The 20,408-nt window shown below is 36.6% G+C and overlaps 1 protein-coding gene across 4 annotated transcripts in view; it reads left to right on the top strand.

The window, feature by feature from the left end:
• DLG5 (discs large MAGUK scaffold protein 5) overlaps positions 1–20,408 on the top strand; it is a 97,007-nt gene that overhangs the window by 64,485 nt on the left and 12,114 nt on the right. The window contains exons 10-23 of one of the 4 annotated variants that reach the window (XM_054276949.1): positions 247–372; positions 1,036–1,168; positions 3,819–3,946; positions 4,421–4,596; positions 5,112–5,215; positions 5,983–6,075; positions 6,943–7,962; positions 10,985–11,123; positions 12,901–13,045; positions 13,546–13,667; positions 14,752–14,841; positions 16,052–16,220; positions 19,192–19,269; positions 19,928–20,090. In XM_054276949.1, the coding sequence (XP_054132924.1) occupies positions 247–372; positions 1,036–1,168; positions 3,819–3,946; positions 4,421–4,596; positions 5,112–5,215; positions 5,983–6,075; positions 6,943–7,962; positions 10,985–11,123; positions 12,901–13,045; positions 13,546–13,667; positions 14,752–14,841; positions 16,052–16,220; positions 19,192–19,269; positions 19,928–20,090 (2,686 nt within the window). Of the gene's footprint in view, positions 1–246; positions 373–1,035; positions 1,169–3,818; positions 3,947–4,420; positions 4,597–5,111; positions 5,216–5,982; positions 6,076–6,942; positions 7,963–10,984; positions 11,124–12,897; positions 13,046–13,545; positions 13,668–14,751; positions 14,842–16,051; positions 16,221–19,191; positions 19,270–19,927; positions 20,091–20,408 lie in introns of all 4 variants that reach the window. The other 3 variants (XM_054276947.1, XM_054276951.1, XM_054276950.1) reach the window with 3 other exon arrangements.

The raw sequence follows: 20,408 nt of genomic DNA, 5'->3' as shown, positions 1-20,408 counted from the left end.
AAGAAAAATACTTAAATAAGGTTTTTTTCTGCTAGTTTAAAGAAGATAAATAGAAATAAGATTCTGAAAGGGATGAAGAATTAACACCTAGCATATGTCATTTTTTCTTCCTTATCATTTTTTATTTTGCAGATAGAAACCTTTTGAAACTGCTCTTTGAAATTTTACATTAACTATACAATGTGGTAAAGCCATTTACTTCAGTAAGATTTTAAGTAACTAGATTGAAACCTTTTTCTTTTGAAGAACTTTGTGTGACAACTTAAGGAGGGAGAGAGACCGAGCTGTGAGTGACTTGGCTGAAGCTCTGCGCAACCTGGATGACATGAGAAAGCAGAAAAACGATGCTGTTCGTGAACTGAAGGAACTGAAGTATGTTAGAGAAATGACCAAACTGCATTAAAGTTGGTGATGAAAACTTTGGTTTGTTAGCTGTGTTCTTAAGAGAGCCATATGTTGTTGCAGCTATGTGCAGCAGGCATTCATGTTATTGTGTATGGACACAATGCCTATATTTTTAGTTATCATGGAAATTATTATGCTGGGCATTATCTGGTTTATCTTATTAATGAGACTCCTAGTGTAAACTTCCTGCTGTGGAGATGCACTTAAGCAATATTTGTATCCTTTCACTGAAGTCTTATTAACTGCAGCCTAGTTCCTCTCAACTGTTTACTCACTGGTTTATGGGAGATGTTTTGCCATTGGTATTTATCATGCCCTACATACTAATGAATCTCATCTGAGGGTAAATTAAATGCATTTTGGAAGATGTGATAAACCTAGTTGTGCACTTATTCATGTAAAAATATTGCAAAAAATGTAAGACTATGTTAAGACAGTATTTAGAAATGGAAAGTCAGTTTGAGAGCAGACCAAAAATATTGGAAAGACAGAAGCCGAAAGAAATTTTTGACAGCTTGGATTTGTGATTTAGAAAACCAAATATAATATCCATCACAATCTTACCATTATTTTTCAGTTTATTGAAAAGGGGGTTGTCTGTGTCTGCAAGTAATAATTTTCTTTGCCTAGGGAAAAGATGGAAAATCAATTGGAAAAGGAGGCCAGATTTCGTCAACTGATGGCCCACAGTTCCCATGACTCAGCCATAGATACAGATTCTCTGGAATGGGAAACAGAAGTGGTAGAATTTGAAAAAGACAGAGTAAGTAAAAATCATACACTGCATTGTCTTGTGTATTGGATAGCTCTGAAGCCAGTTATAATCTTTAAATACTAGTTAAGATTAAAAATATGGTTTTGGTTGTTTTAGTTCTTTATTGTTTGACAAAAAACCGTATAGGTGCATGTGGAGGCAACAAGTGCAGTTGTAGCTACATGAAAGTAGTTGATAAAATCATGCCGTTATATACAAGCTTTATAATTTTCTTCATATGCATGATAAATAAAAATAGTTCCTGCATCTAACGTTGCAGGGTACCCAGGTCCATGTCATGTAATATAGTGGTCTTTAAGTTTGTGATTCAGTGCAGACATGGTATTGCTATGGCAGACAAAACTTAAAATGTGAAGGAAACAGTGATATTAGAGGCTAATCTTTTACTGGCAGCAACCCTTAAAATCTATGCATAAAATAGTTAATGTTTTACATTAAGCTATTTATCCTACTTTTGCTCATATCTGCTGATTAGAAATTTTAAAGTATTAAAAGTACTTATTCATGGTGAACATGTATTTTAGGGCAACATTACTGTTGAGTTTGAAAATCTGAGATGAAAGGAGATGCTTGTCTAAACTCTTGCTTGTCTGTAGAGGAAATTTAATCTCTTTTCTATATTGGCATATTAAGTAAGGTGCTTAAGTTTAGCAATCCAGATAACCTCTACTTCTTATTATACTAGTAGTATTTTTTCCATATAATTTTGCTTTTTTTGATTGTAGTCTAAAATTTTTAATTTGCCTCAATGTATGTAATTCTTTTATGCTCTTCTCTGTGAAATGCTTGGTTAGTACATCCCACTGTTAATGGAACCTTTTTTTAACATGTAAAATATGCAGTGGTCTTCCAGATTGTGATTAATTTATAATAGCTTCTGTATGGACCACAATTTCTTTGTCATTCCTGAATGACAAACTTTAGTGATTAAATTCTGTCCAATTAATTCCCTTTTATTCTACTGCGGCATTCAGGGGTCATCTTTTCTTATGCTGTTCCAATCTGTCTATGTTCTGACAGTGCATGTCTACAAAATCATTGGTATGTTTCTTTTTTGACATAAAAATATCATTTAGTATTATTATATTTTGAAATACATATTGGAAAGATAAGATGAACTGAGTACCAGTGTTGATCTAGCAGAATGACCATCTTTAAATTGTTTCTGAAATAATAATTCCCCTTTGACCAGGCTGTTTCAGCACTTCTGATCAGCTCCATCAGTTTTGTTCCTTGCCATCTCCTCAGTTTTAACTGATAACTAGTAGTTTTGCTTTTCCATTGTCTGTTTAATTAATTAGTAAGTCAAGCATATGATGTCCCTGTGCTAACAACATTGCAGCGTGATGAATTTTCCCTTCATGTGTAGTTATTTAGTTTTTCTTTATCTCAAAGATTGCTCTACATGTTTGCATCACTGAAACCAAATATATGCACTTTGTCATTTGAATGTGTTTCCCTTTTTTAAACATAGGGATTACACTTGCAGCTATCAAATTATAGTAATAATACTGTGCCAACCTTGATCAACTATAGGGAAAAATCTTTGCTGACCTACCAGCATTTGAATTCCAGAGACAAGACTATAGAGTTTAATACATTTCAGTCATTTTATTTTTGCTTAAACTTCACCTATCTGATTAAACTTGTGTTATACATAATCATTCAGCTCAAAACTGAAATAGTACTCACTTTTCAGCCCTGATGCTGCGTAATGATACTGTGATCTCTACTTGATCCTTATTTTATGGCAGCCTCATGGTCTTCTCTATGAAATTTTTGTCCTACATGGGACATTTTGAAGAATCATAAGGATTTTTTTTCAAATTAGATTTTAAACTTAAAGTACCATCACCCTTCATTATGCTGAGATGGTTAATCCCGTAGACAGCTTCAAGTAGAGTTCTCTAATTTTTAGAAGTGCATTATTTAACAGTGAAAAAAGCAATAATAATTCAGTTTGTGGTCAGTTGATACCAATGTGCTATTTTTTGGATCAGTTTTTTTCCTTACAGTGACCTGATTATCTACCAAAGCAAGAACTACATGAAAATTTCCCTGATTTGTTCAATGACCAATCTTTTAAAGATTTTTGTAATTTTTCGCATCAAGAATGATCTAGTTTGGGTCAGGCTAGGTAGAATATCATCTCTAAATCTGTATTTAGAAATGGTCCCCCATAATGTTAGAGCTGTTTTTCTTGTTTATTTCTGGTCTCTAGTCATACCACAGAAGAGATCTGCCTGAGTTCACCACTAACACACAATGCTGTTTGCTTACCTTGCCAGTTGTTTTTTCCCCCATTCTTAGGAAACATGTCCTTGTTTTCTTACTACACAACCAATATTGTACCTTACAATAGGTTATATGAGTCTGAATGGGCTTTTTCTCATGCTCAGCTGCTTTTCTGTTCCTCCTTGACGAAGTTCCCATTTGTATTATTTAAGCCTTAATCTGAGAAAGAGGGATCATTCTAATGCCAGAAGACTAATGGAAATGGGAGTTTATATATTCATATATAAAAAAATAAAACCTTACCTGATGCAGCAATCTTGTAAATAGAAGTACATAGTGCAAACATGCAGTAATGCCTCTTGGTAACAGTGCAGTGGTATCACTTGTTATTAATATTTTCCAGGATGATATGGACTTGAAAGCACTTGGTTTTGATGTGGCAGAAGGTGTGAACGAGCCGTACCTCCCTGGAGACTGCGGGATCTTTGTTACCAAAGTAGACAAAGGAAGTATTGCTGATGGTCGGTTAAGGTAGGCTCTGACTTTAGGCTCTGGTCTTTTGTTGCACTGTGCCCTGTTCACTCCATTATTATAATCTCCTCAAACCTGTATTTATTTAAATATTGGGAAAGACATGAGGGTAAGTTATTGAGGGAGGACAAGAGAAAAGGGAAGTAGAGCAAGGGGTCGTTTGGAACCATCTGTTATTCTTGGTGTTGATAGAAGCTTTTTACTAACTCCTCTCAGTGCAAAGCATTTCTTTTAAACAAGAAGTAGTCATTAGTGATTTAAGGATATTCTTTTCCTGGTGAAGAGCAAACTAGTAGTTCTGGTTTTCATCTAGCTGCTGTTTAATGCTTTTTCAGGAATGGATAACTCCAGATAATGAAGGATGATTTTATTGAGATCAGCTCTGTTGCATGCCTTTTCATGGAATATTATTCATGTGCTGTGTCCAGCAAAGTGTGCTTATAACTGACCTGCCTAATTCTATATATCTACCAGAGTGAATGATTGGCTGCTGAAGATAAATGATGTGGATCTTACCAATAAGGATAAAAAGCAAGTTATAAAAGCTGTTCTGAATGGAGGAGGTGTTATTAATATGGTGGTTCGAAGAAGGAAGTCTTTAGGTGGGCGAGTAATAACACCTCTTCACATCAATGTTTCTGGACATAAAGGTAATGACTAAAAAGGGTGGATGTAAATGGCACATGTTTGTTCAGCAAATAAGGCTTGACATAAAGGTACATGTTCTCTGAGCTTTTGCTTAAATCACATTTACATGTTAATGGCCTCCTAGAAGGCAGTTTTCATTATTTTTTTAAGAAAACCAAGAATACTGTTATTGATAATAGCTTCATCTTGTACGTACAGGTTTTCTTTTTGTCCTTGGGTGGATTTTAGTTGATTCTTTTTTTAAATACTTGTCTCTAGTTGGCTGCCTGTTTGGAATGTTTGTGGGAGTGTAAACAAGTTGTTAAACCCAGCTACCCCATGTTTGTGTGATGATATTAATTTCTGGGATATTCAAAGTCCTTGTTTTCCTTGTCTTGTTATTTCTTTGAAATGGTTTTCAGAAATTGAAATTCAGCTAGATTGGAAGTCATATTTCTTTCTTGTGCAGACAGGTCAGACATGCCATTTGAGCAATATATTTGAATTGCAGAATCAAATTCTTCTTTATCTATTTCAGATAGTGGGCTCAGTCTAGAAAATGGAGTATTTGTTGCTGCTGTTGTGCCCGGAAGCCCAGCTGCCAAAGAGGGTTCCCTTACTGTGGGAGATAGAATAATTGCTGTAAGTCTTAAAAATCCATTTGCCTTGTTAAACTTTTATTTATTTTGTAGTGTTATCATTGGTGCTACTCTTTAAGATGCCAAACGTTCCAATTAATTTTTACTTTTGCAATATTAAATCCTTTTTGTAAATTCACTGGATATTTATTCTAAATTAATGTTTTTGTATGCTGAGGGATGAATATAAAGTGCAGCTTATTTCCTGAGTTCATATGAGAATTTTTGTCGGCAGCATTAGCTTATTCTTTATGCTTGGCTTTTATAGATGTACATATACATATATATGTGTATATATACACATACACACACACACATTATATATATACACATATATATGTATCTGTCATTCTTACACTGACTAGGAAGGGTCAGTTCCAAAAAGGCATCCCTTCATTGAATGAGAGGTTCCTTGTTGGTGCCACAGCTGTCATCTGTTCTGGGGAGGGATTCTGTCTCTGCAGCCTTTGCAGCCTTACAGGATTGGTGTGGTTTGTGCACTATGAAAGGGGAGGTGGTTGCTGCTGGTACAACTGCACAGAGGGTGTAGTGAACTGGTGGTGTCACCCTGTGTCCCTGCAGGAGTAGCAGACTAGATTTAGGAGTTGCCATTTTCCACTTGTGACAATGCACAAACATCAACCAGACTTCAGTCACATATACATATGTAGACTAGTGTTTTCTCTGTCTCAGAGATCATCTACCTGAAATCCTCCCTACTTATTACCTTTGATTTACAGATGTCTGTTGTGGTGTTTCTTTTTTCTTCAGATCAATGGCATTGCACTAGATAATAAGTCACTTACTGAATGTGAAGCTCTGCTACGAAACTGTAGGGATTCCCTTACTTTGTCACTCATGAAGGTGAGTAGCAGAAGCTAAATTTGCAGAATTCTCTTGAACTTGTGCAGAATTATTGTAGTTGTTCAAGGAAGAGTACATGCAAGGAATGAGTATATCAAAATGGGAACAAGACAACCATCTGGATGCATTTCTCTGGTGGCACACTTCCTCAACAGTTATTTCCAAAGTAAGGTTCTTGTGCCATCTGGTAGGAAGTTAGACTAACTTGCTGTCTTCTTTGCCATTTATTTGGTGGTTGCATGAAATGAGTGCTACCACAATTGCTTGCTGCTTCTTGGGTTTTGCCTTAGAGCTGCAGCACTTTTGTACATGAAAGATAAACTGCCTGCTAACTAAAGAACCTTTTAGTCAGGAGAGAGCTGTGCACAAAGCTCAACTCTTGCTATCATGATGATTAAGTACAAGGCTTTGATTTTCAGTCTTATTTCTATAAAATAGTTATTCTGTTTTGCTTTTTGAGTTTGAAATCCCATTATTCTGGCCCTGTTGCATGGATTTTGAGTTGTAATTTCAGATCTGGAGAGCTTGAGGTTTTAAGAAAGTAAGAAGATGAAATGTTTGAGGGGAAGTGGGCAATGAAATTTCTTATTGGCAGCACTTATCAGAGGCAGAAGTAGAATGCAAGGCCCTTCACTTTCAACTGAGTACTTTTGCCACCATGTGCCCTTTTGGAATTGTTCTGAAAATGTTACAATAATTTTTCTTGCTTCATTTCATCTGATGTTCTGTGCTTTGAATTGTAAGATACTATGTGTATATTTAGATAAGATATTAAGTGTATATTCAGCCAAGGAGTCTAGGCTATGACTCATACTAAACAGAAATGAAACACAATAATAAGGTGATCACATGTGGTTTTTGTTTTAGGTTTTTCCTCAGAGTTCATCTTGGAGTGGTCAAAATATATTTGAAAATTTGAAGGATTCAGAAAAAATGTCAAACTGTAGAGTTCATGCATCAGAGATACAAGCACAAAATAAAAGAAATCTGAAACTCAACAGCTCAACCCAAACTGACATTTTCAATCCAGACATCATGGATGGCAAGAAGGAGCAGAGCGATCAGGGCAGCACTTCATTTTGTGATCACAAACCTTTCCCTAGTAACACATTACGAGTTGACTCTCGTAGGAACACAGTGCACAGTTGCCATAGTAATTCAGAGCACAGTCTCAGCTCCTTCAGCCCAGAGACTTATGGGGACCAAGGCTATGGAGCTGTTGACCTTGACAACAGGAGGCTGCCTTACGAACCAACAGGAACTGACTGTGTGATGGTTGAGACAGCATTTGACAAAGGACATGGAACCAAGCATAGTGGTGGCACCTGGCCAAAAGTCATGGTTAATATCTCAGCAACAGAAACAGAGAAGTTCTCTGTGTATAAAAAGCCAAAACAAAGGAAATCTATCTTTGATCCTGATACTTTCAAAAGGCCACCAACTCCTCCCAAACTGGACTACCTTTCCCCTAATCAGGTGACAGGCCATTCACCTCAGCCATCAAAAGCTGAAGTGGCTTCAACTCCTCCAACTCCCCCTAAGAGAAGTGACTCCATCAAATTTAAACATAAACAGCAGGCAAGCTCTGCATCAGAGTCTACGGTAACAACGGGATCACCACCCACCAGCCCAGCCACTGCCCAAGCTCCAGTTTCCTTGGCACTTAAACAGGACTCTGCTACTCTCAAGGGGCGCAGCAGGAATGCTGGGCATTATTATCGGGAGGAGGGAATTGAATGCACTCACCTGGCTTCAAGGAAATCCTGTGAAGATGACATTGGCTTTCAGAGAGTTGAAGAGCCAGAGATCAAAAGACCACGGCCAAAATCGGCTCCTGCTCTGAGGCATAAAATGACCCCTGTGCCCATTCCTAATCCTGCACTTCAGGTAGCATCTTGGTATATTGAAGCACAAAACTAGAAACCTTGAAGTGTACTAGCAGTGTGGTTTTGGGTGCCCAGTTATGTACCCGAGCAGGAGAAGCATAGCCCATCCTCAGAATTCAGGTCCTCTGAACTCAGGCTCAGTTGGCCCTTGGCAGTAGCACGAAATACAAAAGTAATATGTGGAGGTCCAGTATTTAACTGTGGCCACCACACAGAAAGATGGTGTTCTGCTTGGCTGCCATATCTGGAGTTTTAATGCTGCTTGTTGGAACATTTGGGCTCTTGTATACTTTTGACAATATGGAAAGATATAAATAAAACCACAAAGTATCAGGTTTAGAAAAACTGAAAATAGGGTTTCTGAAGTTTTACTAAGTCATATTGGTTGTCCAGATCACTGTACAATTTAATGGACTAAGGTGTGCCACCCATGATATTGGTTTTTTCAAATTCTTTTGATGTGTCAAAATAATTTTGTACATCTTATCTGAAATTCAAAGGATGCTAGGCCCATTACACTATAAAGGTGAACTGTTTATTAGGCTATGATGCACATTCAAAATCAGCATATAATTTGTTAGAATAAAGAACCCTGCTGAGAAAATGGTGGGCCATGTCTTGACAGAATGGATGGAAGAAAAAATTTTTGTGCTCTGGGAAGGTCCTATTTAGATGAGTGCATTATATAAACTGACATAATCAATAATGCTGTTTCAGGTCCACTGCCTCAGATTTGCTCAGCTGGCAGATAGAGATTTTTTTTTTTAATTTTTCCAACTGAAAACAGAAGTTTATAGAAGTGTTATTTTTTTTAAGTGTAACTACATCATAATGACTAAGAATTTCATATTCTTTTCCCTTACTTGTTTATACCTGGGTAATCCCACCCAGTTCACAGAGTTTTAGAAGCAATACAGATGGCAGAGCTCAATTGGAAGTAGTGCAGGATAAGAGCCATATCCTGCAAAAATGCAGGATAAGAGCCAAATCCTGCAAAAATACTGGTGTAAGAGAACACCTGGCAGGTTTTTATGCCTTTTTTTTTGGTCTGCTTCCATTTTGTTTTGTCTACTTCCATTCCTTATGCATTCCCAAACATTTTTAGGGAAAAATAGTTATGGAGAGTTTTAGGCCCCTGTGTCAGCACTGCTCAGCAAAAAATGAAACATACCTCTATTACACAATCAAAAACCCTGTAGTCCATAATAGCTACTATGAAGAACATTAATCTGTCCCAGCCAAAACCAGCACAACAAATAACTGAAAAGCATAAGAGTTTAATTTTGTAGCTGTAATCAGCAGATTTGGTCTGAAGAGCATTATGGCTAAGAGAAGGGTCACAAGAACTGCACTGCACGAAGCAAATGAGGGCATATTGTGATCTCGTATTCTAGCATGTGTGTAACAACAAAACAAGATCAAGATACTGAACACATTTGAGTAGGGGGTGTTTGCTTTATATAGAATATCAGGTCGATCCATTAGCACTGATGGGCCCATTCTTCATTGTAGTGCATTGTCATGGGCATATGCACAGCCCTGGTTATAATTGTAGTAATGTTTGTATAATGAGTAAAGAGTTGCCAGTTGTGACAAGGACGCATGTAGGTGGGGACTGATGCCCAGGAGATTTGTTAGCTGGAACAGAGTGGGTGGTTTTGGCACTCAGTGTTGAAGAGACCCAAAGGGTACATGGGGACATATTGAATTTGCTTCAATGTGCTGCCCAAGCTGTGTTTCAGGTGGCAAGGTAGGTGTTGGTTTGAGGTAAAAAAGAAAATTATATAATAGAATTACAATGACTTTTTTTTTTGGTTTTTTTTTTTTTTTCTTAAGGTTATGTCTTTGTTAATTTTTGGTTTTAGGATTAAGTTAAAACTAGATTCTATGATTCTTTTTAATTTTTCTTCTCTTTCCCCTGTCCACTCAGAAAATAGGCAGAGCTTTGTAACTCTGAAGTTGTTGGCCAGAGAGCACAAGTGATATTGTGCCTCAAAATGTGGGCATCAGTCACTCTGAAAATTTTTTTTCTGGTGGAATTGCCCTTGTCTGTGGTAACTACATCACACTGTGACAGTGGTGCCCAGTCAGCATGCATTCACTCCTGAAGTAGTATTTGTAATGGCAAAATTTGTGGCCATAGTGGGTGTTGTAATTTTGCTTAGATGTGTATATACATAGCTAATTTTGTGTACTTTCATAAGTTGATAAATTTAGGTGTGCTTTAATTCCTGAATAGTAGGTGGAACAATTACTAGTGAAGACATGAAAATGATCAAGTACTGTTCTAAGAAGGCCCCTCTGCCTTTTTGAGTCTTGGTGTTCTCAGTAATTCTTCATTTAATTAAAATACTGTTATCATAAAAACTTCAAGTACATTTTCAATAATTATTTTTCACTTTTTTCATGCATCAGTCCCATATTTTGTATTATACATGTCAAATGTGTGAACACCCTGTGCTGAGCCCTGCGTTTGCAGTTCTCCTGCATCTCTGTCAATGTCTGAGCTATTCTTGTATATGTTCTTAACTCACCAGTGTCTACTTGCTATATACAGAACAGAAGTTGTGAAGAAGAACTTGTTGTTCAATAACAAGTTGAATTGCTTGTTGAAGAGAGGTTACTCCACATGTATCTGGAAATGCAGGCTTAGAGGAAAATGCTTTCTGGCTTTTTAGCCAGATTTTCTGTAGCAACCATGAGTGACAATAGCAGCTGAAATATCCTGTGAAAGCAGAAAAATGTAACTGTATGCTGGGTGTTTCATTGATGCAAAAGGTATTTGTTAAATTGCAAATATTGGCCTAAGAAGATTACAAAATAATAAAAAATAGTAACAAAGTAGGATGGAGGAAAAATTGATAGAATGACATCATTGAAAGACAAATGTCTAAGAAGCACTCTGGTGGCACATTCTGGAACCGTTACTTGGAAGTTTGATGTTGCTTATAGTCCCACAGTTTGGCTCTTTTTACTCTTTTAAATCTCTAACTTTCTGTAATCCAATTTCTCTGTTCTTGTAGGTGCAGAAATATGCTCCAGCTAGTGAGGAGCATCTGTCTCCAGAGCTACAGGAGTGGGCACCATATTCCCCCAAACGTTCTGCTAGGCACAGCGATGGCTTTGTGCCTCCTGCCTTATACCCTGGCAGCATGTCAGCAGGTGAGTGGCAGAACTCCAGACTGCTTTCTAGGAATGCCCCAAGACACTTGTCCACATGGGACAACATTGGGGATTAGTCGTGTTGAGTACAGAAGAAACTCGACTCACCAAACCTGTTTCCATGGTCTGTTGTAGTCTGAACATGGTGTGCTCAGCTTTTGGACTGTAAAGAAGTGAAGCCTGGTTAAGAATCACTAAGGAAGCTGAGCAACTTCTGGCAGAAGGATTTGTGTTTCGTCAGTTTCTGTGCAGAGGAGTTCTCAATACATTAGTGCAGAACAAGGTGTAGCCTGTCCTTTAGGAGGAAAAGTAAGATTTTTAGTATTTTTGAAAGTAAATGAAGGTATCCCAGGGTTTAGCTGCTTTATTTCTGAAACTCTTCCAAGATAAAAATCTGATATTCAGGCATTGAAACATATTAAGTTGTACCTGTTTGAAGCATTTGGGGTATCTAATGTTGAGTGCCCAGACTGGCTCTGATCTTTATCAAAGTGAAAAGTTAAATGTGAGTACGTTTGAGATATTAAGATACTGAAAAGGGGACTCACAAGAAGCTCAATATATATCAGTATAATCAGGTGGAACAGAAAACAGCATTTTGTCTCAGTTGATAGAACAGTTTTCAGTATTGAAGTTCATGTTAGCAGGTTTTGATTTGGCACTGACTAAATGGAGTGCTTAAGAAGGTAATTAGGATATTATAGCCAAGCATTTGGTAAATGTGTTTTTTTAGATAGATTGCTCAGTCTTTAGTGTCTAGTTTCAGTTTTCAGCAGTAGTATATTAAATTTCCAGTCAGGTGATACTGATTTTTATGAGTTTATCCTCTCTTCTTGTAAAGCCCCAAACTCCTCCTCTAAGTTCTAGAAGTTGTGGAAGATTTTATTCTTACTGGAGAACATGAAGGTAATAATCTGTGTATCTGGAACAATGGACAGCTTCAAGCAATGGTGCCCCAATCAGTTGAAAAGACATTCTCAAAGAGTAGCTCAGACAAAGAAGCTTTTGCTCTTCTGTGCTTTCTTTTACTCTTCTCTCACTTTGTCTCTTAATTGCAGTAGCAATAGTATTAAAAGTATTATGTCTAACCTTGTAGTTAACTTTTATCTTAGCATGATACTTTTGCACAATAACTGAGTCAAGTCAAGCCTACTATAGACAATATTAGATAATATCAGTCTGTCTTGAAATTTTTGCTACTGTGTTCTATGCTACCAACTCATTTAAGAGGAAATTTTAAGTTAGATTTCTGTTTAGTACTGAAGGATGAATGTACTTAAAGCAGCTTGAATAATAAATTCCAGTAATAAATATTAGATTTTAAAGTCACAATAGAAGTGGGACTCTTTGAGGCAACAAAAGAGAGGAAGCAGAATAACTATAGCTGCAGTCAGTTCAAGTGCCAAATAAAATCTTGCATGCTGGTTGGATGACTAAATTCTGCATTTCTATTCCTCGCTGAAAAACTTCTGTACTTGAAAACAGAAAATCTTTTATTTACTAGCACATATTAAAATCCTATTCCGTGAGTGCATTCATTTTTGGTAATACAATCCACTTTATTACTGACTCATTGCAGAGTTATAAAGAAGATTTTAAACATGCATGTATTATCAAAAAGGTGTCATATGGTGCATAATAATGTATTTGTATACTAATATTTTTATCATACGTGTAAATGTTAAAATATATAATTATAAAATATTAAGGTATGTTTTAAATCTGGACTTTATATGCTAATAATGTTGATAAGAATATGCTTCTATCATTGAAGCAGGGACAGTACCAAGAAGCTTAGCACCGTGTCCTGCAGTGACTGCTGTCATGAGAAATCCAATCTATACTGCCTGGAGCCATAGAGTTCACACCAGCAATTGCCCATCAGTTGCCAGCCAAATATGTCATCAGCATCTGCATCCCAGGTGTTTTAAAATTTATGTCTCCCTAAAATTTTGTTTTCATTAGGGTAAAATTGCTTCTAGCAGTTAGGTAGAGTGCAGAGTGAAACAGAGTGCTGTTGTGTGTTATTTTGATCCATTGGTCTCAAAACCATTATGGCATATAAACGATGTGCCAGGTGCTTTTATGTCTTTCAGTAACTGATGGATTAGGTTTTCCTTTGCCCCACTAACTGATACTGACAAAGAAATTAATTTTTTTAGTTAACTAATTTCTAATTTTTTTTTCTTGTCACTGCCAAAACAAACAAAGCTTTCTTCTGTTTTATAGTACTTCAGGCTATTTTTCTTCTGGCTTCTAATAGTTCATAAAATGGTGGGACAATGTGGAAGTGGAAATGAAAGAAGCATTCATTTTATTCCATACATGGGCTAAGCAAAATTTTTTGTTGGCCAGTTTCTGTTTGCTGAGGTTCTTTGCCCAGTTCTAACTGTTGCACTATTTTGCTTTTCTTTTGATGCAGTTCCCAGCATCAAGGTCGCCTGAGTTTGGACCTAAGTCATAAACACTCCAATGACTACCCTGAAAATTCACGTACAAGAGCATCTCATGGCTCAAATTCATTGCCCTCTAGTGCCAGACTTGGTAACCAACTTTTCTGATTTAGTTTCTGTAGGATTTCTGTATACTGGAGAAAATGATAAATGGAAACCTCCTTAAGTATCCTCGTTACGGGATTGTCATGGTTGGCAAAGCTTGAAGCAAGGCTTCCGGTGTTCCTTTGCTTCATTTCTTTATGAAGAAAATAATATTCTTTATTTATTTTATGTGGGTTTATGACTAAAGGTGTTCCCTAGAAGTTGCTGTGTTTAATTTGCTCTTTACAGTCTCTTTGCAATGGTCTCTGTGTGTGAGGGATTCTCCTTTCCATGCCTGTTACTCTTTAAAAGTATCCCTAGAGAGTTGGGACACAGGGCCAAAGGCTGAGGTTCAATGAGCTGGTGAGAAGGAAAGGAGAGAGCCCCTTGAACAAAATGTCAAGGATGACTAATGGCCAAATGTAAATTGTATTCTTGTAAAATAAAGTATACTTATGTCTAGTTGATTGACATGTAAATATTTTGTTATGCCTAGCCTAATGATACCAAAGCAAATGCATGCTTTATAGCAGTAGCATTTTAATATTTTAGATTCATTTAATTTTTTAGTTATGTATTAACTGGGGGTTTTATCTGTGTTTGTGTTCCTGTGTTCCATCAAATATTGAGTAGAGCACGGTAGCTTTATAAGCACAGCAAAAAGGGATGTAACCATTTGCAACCAGTATCAGTGGTCCTGTATTCATCCAAGCAGAATGTAATCAAAATACTTTAAATGCCCTTTGCAAAGTCCCATGGATTCTTAGTGAACAGACATTTTAGATTCTTGCTTGGACTTGGAATGAAGTTTAATTTGGTAGGAAAATACTAAAAATATTTTTTTGTACAAGAATGTGTAGTGCCTATATACTGTGTACCTGCATTGTGTTCTGTTTATGCTGACTGTGTAATCAAGATAATTTGCTATAATTGAGGTATTCACATTTATGAGGGTATCATCAAAGTTTTTGCCTTGATCCTTTAGAGGTCACTTTAATGCTCATCGAAAAAGTACAATCTAAATGTACTTTTTTGTTAATTGTAGTTGCTTTTACTTTTGTCTTTTTAATTTTTCCTTGTTTTAAAAATAGGTTCTTCGACTAACTTGCAGTACAGAACTGAACGAATTAAGATCCCTTTAACACCAAGATATCCAAGGTCCATGATGGGCTCTGACAGAGGTGAATTATTTTAGTAATTTTAGTTATACTGTTTTCAGAATAACCAAAACAAAGCCCTTGCAGTTACTAAATCAGGTTGTGCCACAGTCTAAGTAGGACAATTTTATTAAGGTTACAAAATCTACATTTTGCCAGGGAAATGTTAAAAAAGAAAAGAAACTTTCTAGTGAAAGTTGTTTTTTCTGGTGGTTGACTCGAGTACTGGCACAGTGAGTAAAAGTGCAGACAGAAGTAAGAATAAGCATTGCTGAATCTTTTGTAGTTCTTCTAGAATGATGCCTTGAAAATTTTAACAGTGAGCTGACATGGGTTTTTTTTTTGCTTGTTTCTTTAAGTATATGATTTGCTTGCTGTTGTATCACTGGTTGTAAATTATACTTTGAAATGCAGTGAAAATATTTCAGTACTTCACTCAAAATTGCCTAGTGGACGATGGTTCAAGACAAGCAGTAGTTGGAGTGCTGTAGAATCAGGAGTTTGCTGACAGCAATCAGCAACTCTTTGCTGCCATCATTGCTCAAATTTTCTGCAGCCTTAATGTGTTGTGTGCAGTGCTTTTGCTAACTGAGCCAAGAGAGTTCTGAAAAATCACTTTCATTTGTGATTAATAATTTGAGGTTTATTTTCTGTAGCTTTTCAAAGGGAGCAAAATGTCAGGGCAGTTGTTCTATAGATTACTTAGGAAGGCTACAACCAGGGTAAAGATGCAATCTAAGTCATGTCAAGCTTGTTTGAAATTTCAGAGCTTTCCTGTCTCTGTGTAGGATGCATGCTTGACTTCTGTTATCTTTTTCAGGTGTCACATAATGTACCTCCTATGTAAAGGGAAGGGCTGTACATAAATATTTTGTTTGAAAACAAACCTACATATTAGGTTTTTGTTTTACTTCTTTTCTGTCTTTTGTTTTTCTTTAAAATGCTTTTCAGACACGCTCATGTTGTAGCTTGTCTGTAAGCTTGTCTCCTGATGAAAATGGCTGTAGTTGTTTGCACTTGGAGAGGACAGGTTTAACACAGAGTCATTGACAGTGAGTTTGCACTGTCTGAAATGAGTTACCTGGTCTTCCTAAGCCATGACTAATAGATAGTGAACAGTCTCTCCTCTTTCACGTCTCAGATGTGTGTGTGTGGTGTGTTTCACTGTGTCTGCGTAGATCTGCCAACCAGGACAGATGCAGAGCACTAACACTCAACTGTTGCCTCTTCCTAGGCTCCTTGTCACACTCAGAATGCAGCAGTCCCAGCTTGATAACTCCTCCCCAGTCACCTCTGAACTTGGAAACGTCCTCCTTCACCAGCAGCCAGTCTCAGAACTCCCTTTCCACATTACCTAGGATTTCCATTAGCCCCGTATCTGTCGGAGAACGTAGAAAAGATAGGTAAGGCCCCCACATTTTTTGTTTATAATACTAATGTATCTGATGAAATTTTGTGTGTTTGTTTATTAGTCTGAAGGAATGTGAACATTTAATTTAAATGAAAAACACAGAGATGTAGAAGTGCATCTCAGGTCCTGTTATTCCATGGTTTTTTTCTTTAGAAAGTATGTAAGAGATCTTTTTGTGGTTTTTAAGAATAGGTGATTTCATAAAGGTTTTGTTTCTTCCATGTTAGACCAATGATAACACCAAGTAAGAGCAGTTTAAATTGGAATATACCCTTTCAGTTCAACTACCTCACATGCTTATTTATGATAGCCTTGTTCTATATTCTAGAAATCTAAACAAAATTAAGATCTAGTAACATTTGATAGCTAAATATCAAGTGCCTTAGCATGGCAGAATACATGCTCCAACCATTGTGCCTTGTTTCCATGTAACCAGATAACATGAAAAATTGAGCACATAACTGAGGAAGAAGAGTACAGATGCAGTTTTACTGCAAACAGTACAGAACTTATACAGATGCAATTTCACTGCTCTGACTGATCCCTTTGGCTGTACCTGGACCACTGCTAGTAGTAGCATTTAGTATATGTGTATGTGCTTGCAGAATTGAAATTTAACATGATAGCTTTCTTAAAAACATGTGCTTTGTGTTTAATGACTTTATATCTCACAATGAATATTTCAAAGTTACATTGCTTATAGTATCAGTCTTGGACATCTGTTTTCCTTTTATCTTAATCTGGCTAGACTGAATATATGAAAAGGTTTACACAAATTTGAAGCATAGAATAGTAAGACACAAATTTGAATCAGACTTTATTTCCAGTAAGACAGCTAAGTGCCATTCTGGCGGTGTAAAAGAGCTCTGATGTGTTGAAATCAGATTTATGTCAACTTCGAGACACTTTTGTATGCCTAATTTATGTAAAAACACTGACCATAAAAATGTGAATGATAATATTGTGAGGATATTCTGTATTTTAACTTTTCTGGTGGTAATAAAAAGTTGTTCATAAAATACTACCTGAAACTTTTGTCTTGTTTGAAGAATTTGTGACTAAGTTATTGCAGCATTTATAAAATGTCTTGTATACAAAGAACAGCTTTATTTGAGAGGAAACATAAAGAGATTTTTGTGAATTTACATTCTTACTTCAGTGTGACACTTGTAGTACATGTACTCAGCTTCTGTTCTCGTATAAATGTTTCTCTGATTGTCACTTGCAAATTCCGAGTGTCTTTTTTCTTTCTCGTGACTAATGATGTGAGTGTTCAGCTGAACAAGCTGGGGTTTTGGCAGTCTGTATCTCTGTGTCTTAGAGCACAAGATACATGTTCTGATCTCTGGGAAATAACAATTTTTGTTACTCTTGATCATATTATTGAAGTACATCCGGGTTCCAGACCCATTGCTCTTGCTGTGCTTATGTGTAAACCATAGTCTGAATTGATTTTCTAAAAATAGTATAATTCTAAAGTATGGTGGTAGGTTTTTAAAACAAAACAAACTATTAAACAGTTCTCAGTTTAGCAAAGTAGCTACTTAAATCTATCTTAAGAAATTTTTGAATTTTGGGGGGTTGTAATAAGCTTTCCGTTTCCCACAAAATACAAATAATTCATTTGGCCTTTCCCCAGATAAAATTAATAATTAAATAGATTTTTAAAAAATCAATGTTTCTATCTGTTTATTTTAATTTAAACGAAAATTACAAGATCTCATCAATAAGGACTTTTTACTCCGTGTCTACTGATTCTGACAGGCAGTCTGAATATTATGGGGAAGTGCTTCACTTGATTTTGATAAAACTGCTTTTCAAATAAAATACCTTTTTAATGTTATCCTTTTTTACTTTATTAGTGCTTTGCTGTACAGGCATAATTATCTGTCATTCTGCTCTTACTAGAGTTCTCAGATACATTTGTATAGGTTTGATTCCTTCTTACTCCAATCCAAAACAAATTAAAAATGGGTGTGGTAGATGAAAAAGCAGAAAGGTACAATAAACAAAGCTCCAAAAGATGCAATTTTAGTTTTTAATGTAGAAATAGACCTTGGTAAAGAGGAAACTTCATATAATATTGCTTACACACTCATAAATGAATGAAAAAATAATCAGCTTTCTGCAAGTTATCAGAATTTAGTTAATTTAGGTTACATGCAAAAAATGTGAGCATCAGTGATAAGTGCACTCCATGGGTAAGCAATTGCTGGGGGCATTACCGCTAATGGTGATGTAGATGGCTGAGTTCCAGGCTTGCATCGTGTCAGCAGCCAACAGTTTTTATCTCATATGCATCAATAAGCTGGCAAACTATTGTGCCTCTGCTGCAGAAGGCTACCAAAAAGATCCCTTCAAAGACTGGCAATATGCGTGGTTATGAAACAATGTCCCCTTCCCTCTGTCCCCAGCCCCAAATCCTACTTTTCCCAAAAATACCCTTCCTCAGCCTCGTGCACTTTGGTGGTAGTCAGCGAAGTCCAGTTAACTCTTCTTGTTTCTGAAAAGCACAATAAAATAGTTTAAGCAGTTGGCACAATTTAGCTAACATCTATGTGGCATAATGAAATGCTAGGAAAGAAAGCACTCAAATTAATGCATGTCAAATGCAGTATAGTGTTATTAAAATAAAAAATACACCACACCTGGTGGCCAAGCTGTTTCATTTGCACTGAGCTAAACTGTTAATGCCTGGTGGTGCTTCTTGCTGTGTAGACGTTTTAAAGTTTATAATAGTGTAAACCAGGACTTTTTAGAAGGCTACTCTTGGTTTATGCACATCATGGATGGACAAGCCTCATTTGTACAGGTGGATACATCCCAAATATGGGGGTAGGAAAGGGGAAGGTATCAGGGTATTTGTTTGTATAAGCCTTTTTCTTGTTATACTTAGTAGTGTCTTACTTCTGTTTGTCTTGTTCTAAGTGTTCTTGTCTTCTCAAATCTTCTGCATCTTTCAGATATCTGTTCCGTAATAGGTCTTTTCTGAGAATCCCTGTGGCTCCTAGGCCTAGGTTCTCATCACTAAGGAGTTTGAGGTTGGCCTGATCTAAGGTTGTCCTTCTCGAGCAGTATTGCGCACTTTGTGCTTTTTTTACGTTTGGATAATTGCCCTGAGGAGAATTTGCATGGTAATTGTAATGCTACCATGCAAACTGCTGTCCTAATGGCTTGAGTTCGTAACTGCTTAATTTTCATTACTAATTTGTGTTTCCCAGCATACAAATATGAAATATTATATTTGTGCTTTGTTGTCCTTTGGTTTACCACCTTACTATTCATTTTGTTTATTTTCACTGGCAATGAAGACTCCCAGCATTTGTATTTGTAACATATCCTTCTGGAATATGGTTTTACAATGACATATTATATACAGTGGTTCAATTACTTTCATATAATATGCATTTGGAAGCTTCTTTCCTATCAACTTCATGACCATTCTATTTATAATTCATATTTACCATCATTTTTGGAGCAGTCATGTACCTGGTGTACACTTACTTCTGCCACTGTACATTGCATGGTGATAAAGGAATGCATTTAAGACTGTTGGCAATTGGTGGGGCTTTTTAAGTAACTGTTCAAAGCTGTTGTATTATTACAGTTCAGACAGGCATAAATATTGCATGTAACTTTGGTATTGTGGTGTTTCAAGTGCAATTTTTTCCAACTCAGTTTTAAATTTCTTTTTGAAAGGCCCTACATGGAAGAGCCACGCCATGTTAAAGTGCAGAAGGGTTCTGAGCCACTCGGGATTTCCATTGTGAGCGGAGAAAATGGTGGAATATTTGTTTCTAAAGTAACAGGTGGGAGCATTGCCCATCAAGCTGGCCTTGAATATGGTGATCAGTTACTGGAGGTAATTGTTTGCTTCCTATTGCTAAGGTTTGATAAATCTGCTTGTATGACTGCAGCCATATCTGCCTTGCCCAAAACAACTATGTTGTGAAACCTTGTGCACTGTGAGATGTAGCAAAGGGTACACTCTATTGTAATTGTCCATAATTGTGATTGTTGTGACATTTTCAGGGTTAATGATAAAAATCATGTCTTTTGATGGTATATCTTCATCTTGTCTTATACAGATGTAATTAAGTTTTAAGCTAGTTAGTTTCCATCCTTAATCTTAACCTTCAGTCCAAATCCCATGCTCTGCCTGGTAAGGGGAGTACATCTT

Source organism: Melozone crissalis, unplaced genomic scaffold (assembly GCF_028551555.1).
Source record: "Melozone crissalis strain CALT ecotype California unplaced genomic scaffold, PUWL_Pcris_2 ptg000019l_1, whole genome shotgun sequence".
Classification (NCBI taxonomy): Eukaryota; Metazoa; Chordata; class Aves; order Passeriformes; family Passerellidae; genus Melozone; species Melozone crissalis.
Note: the sequence above shows the minus strand (reverse complement) of the source record. Positions and strands in the feature narration are given on the sequence as shown.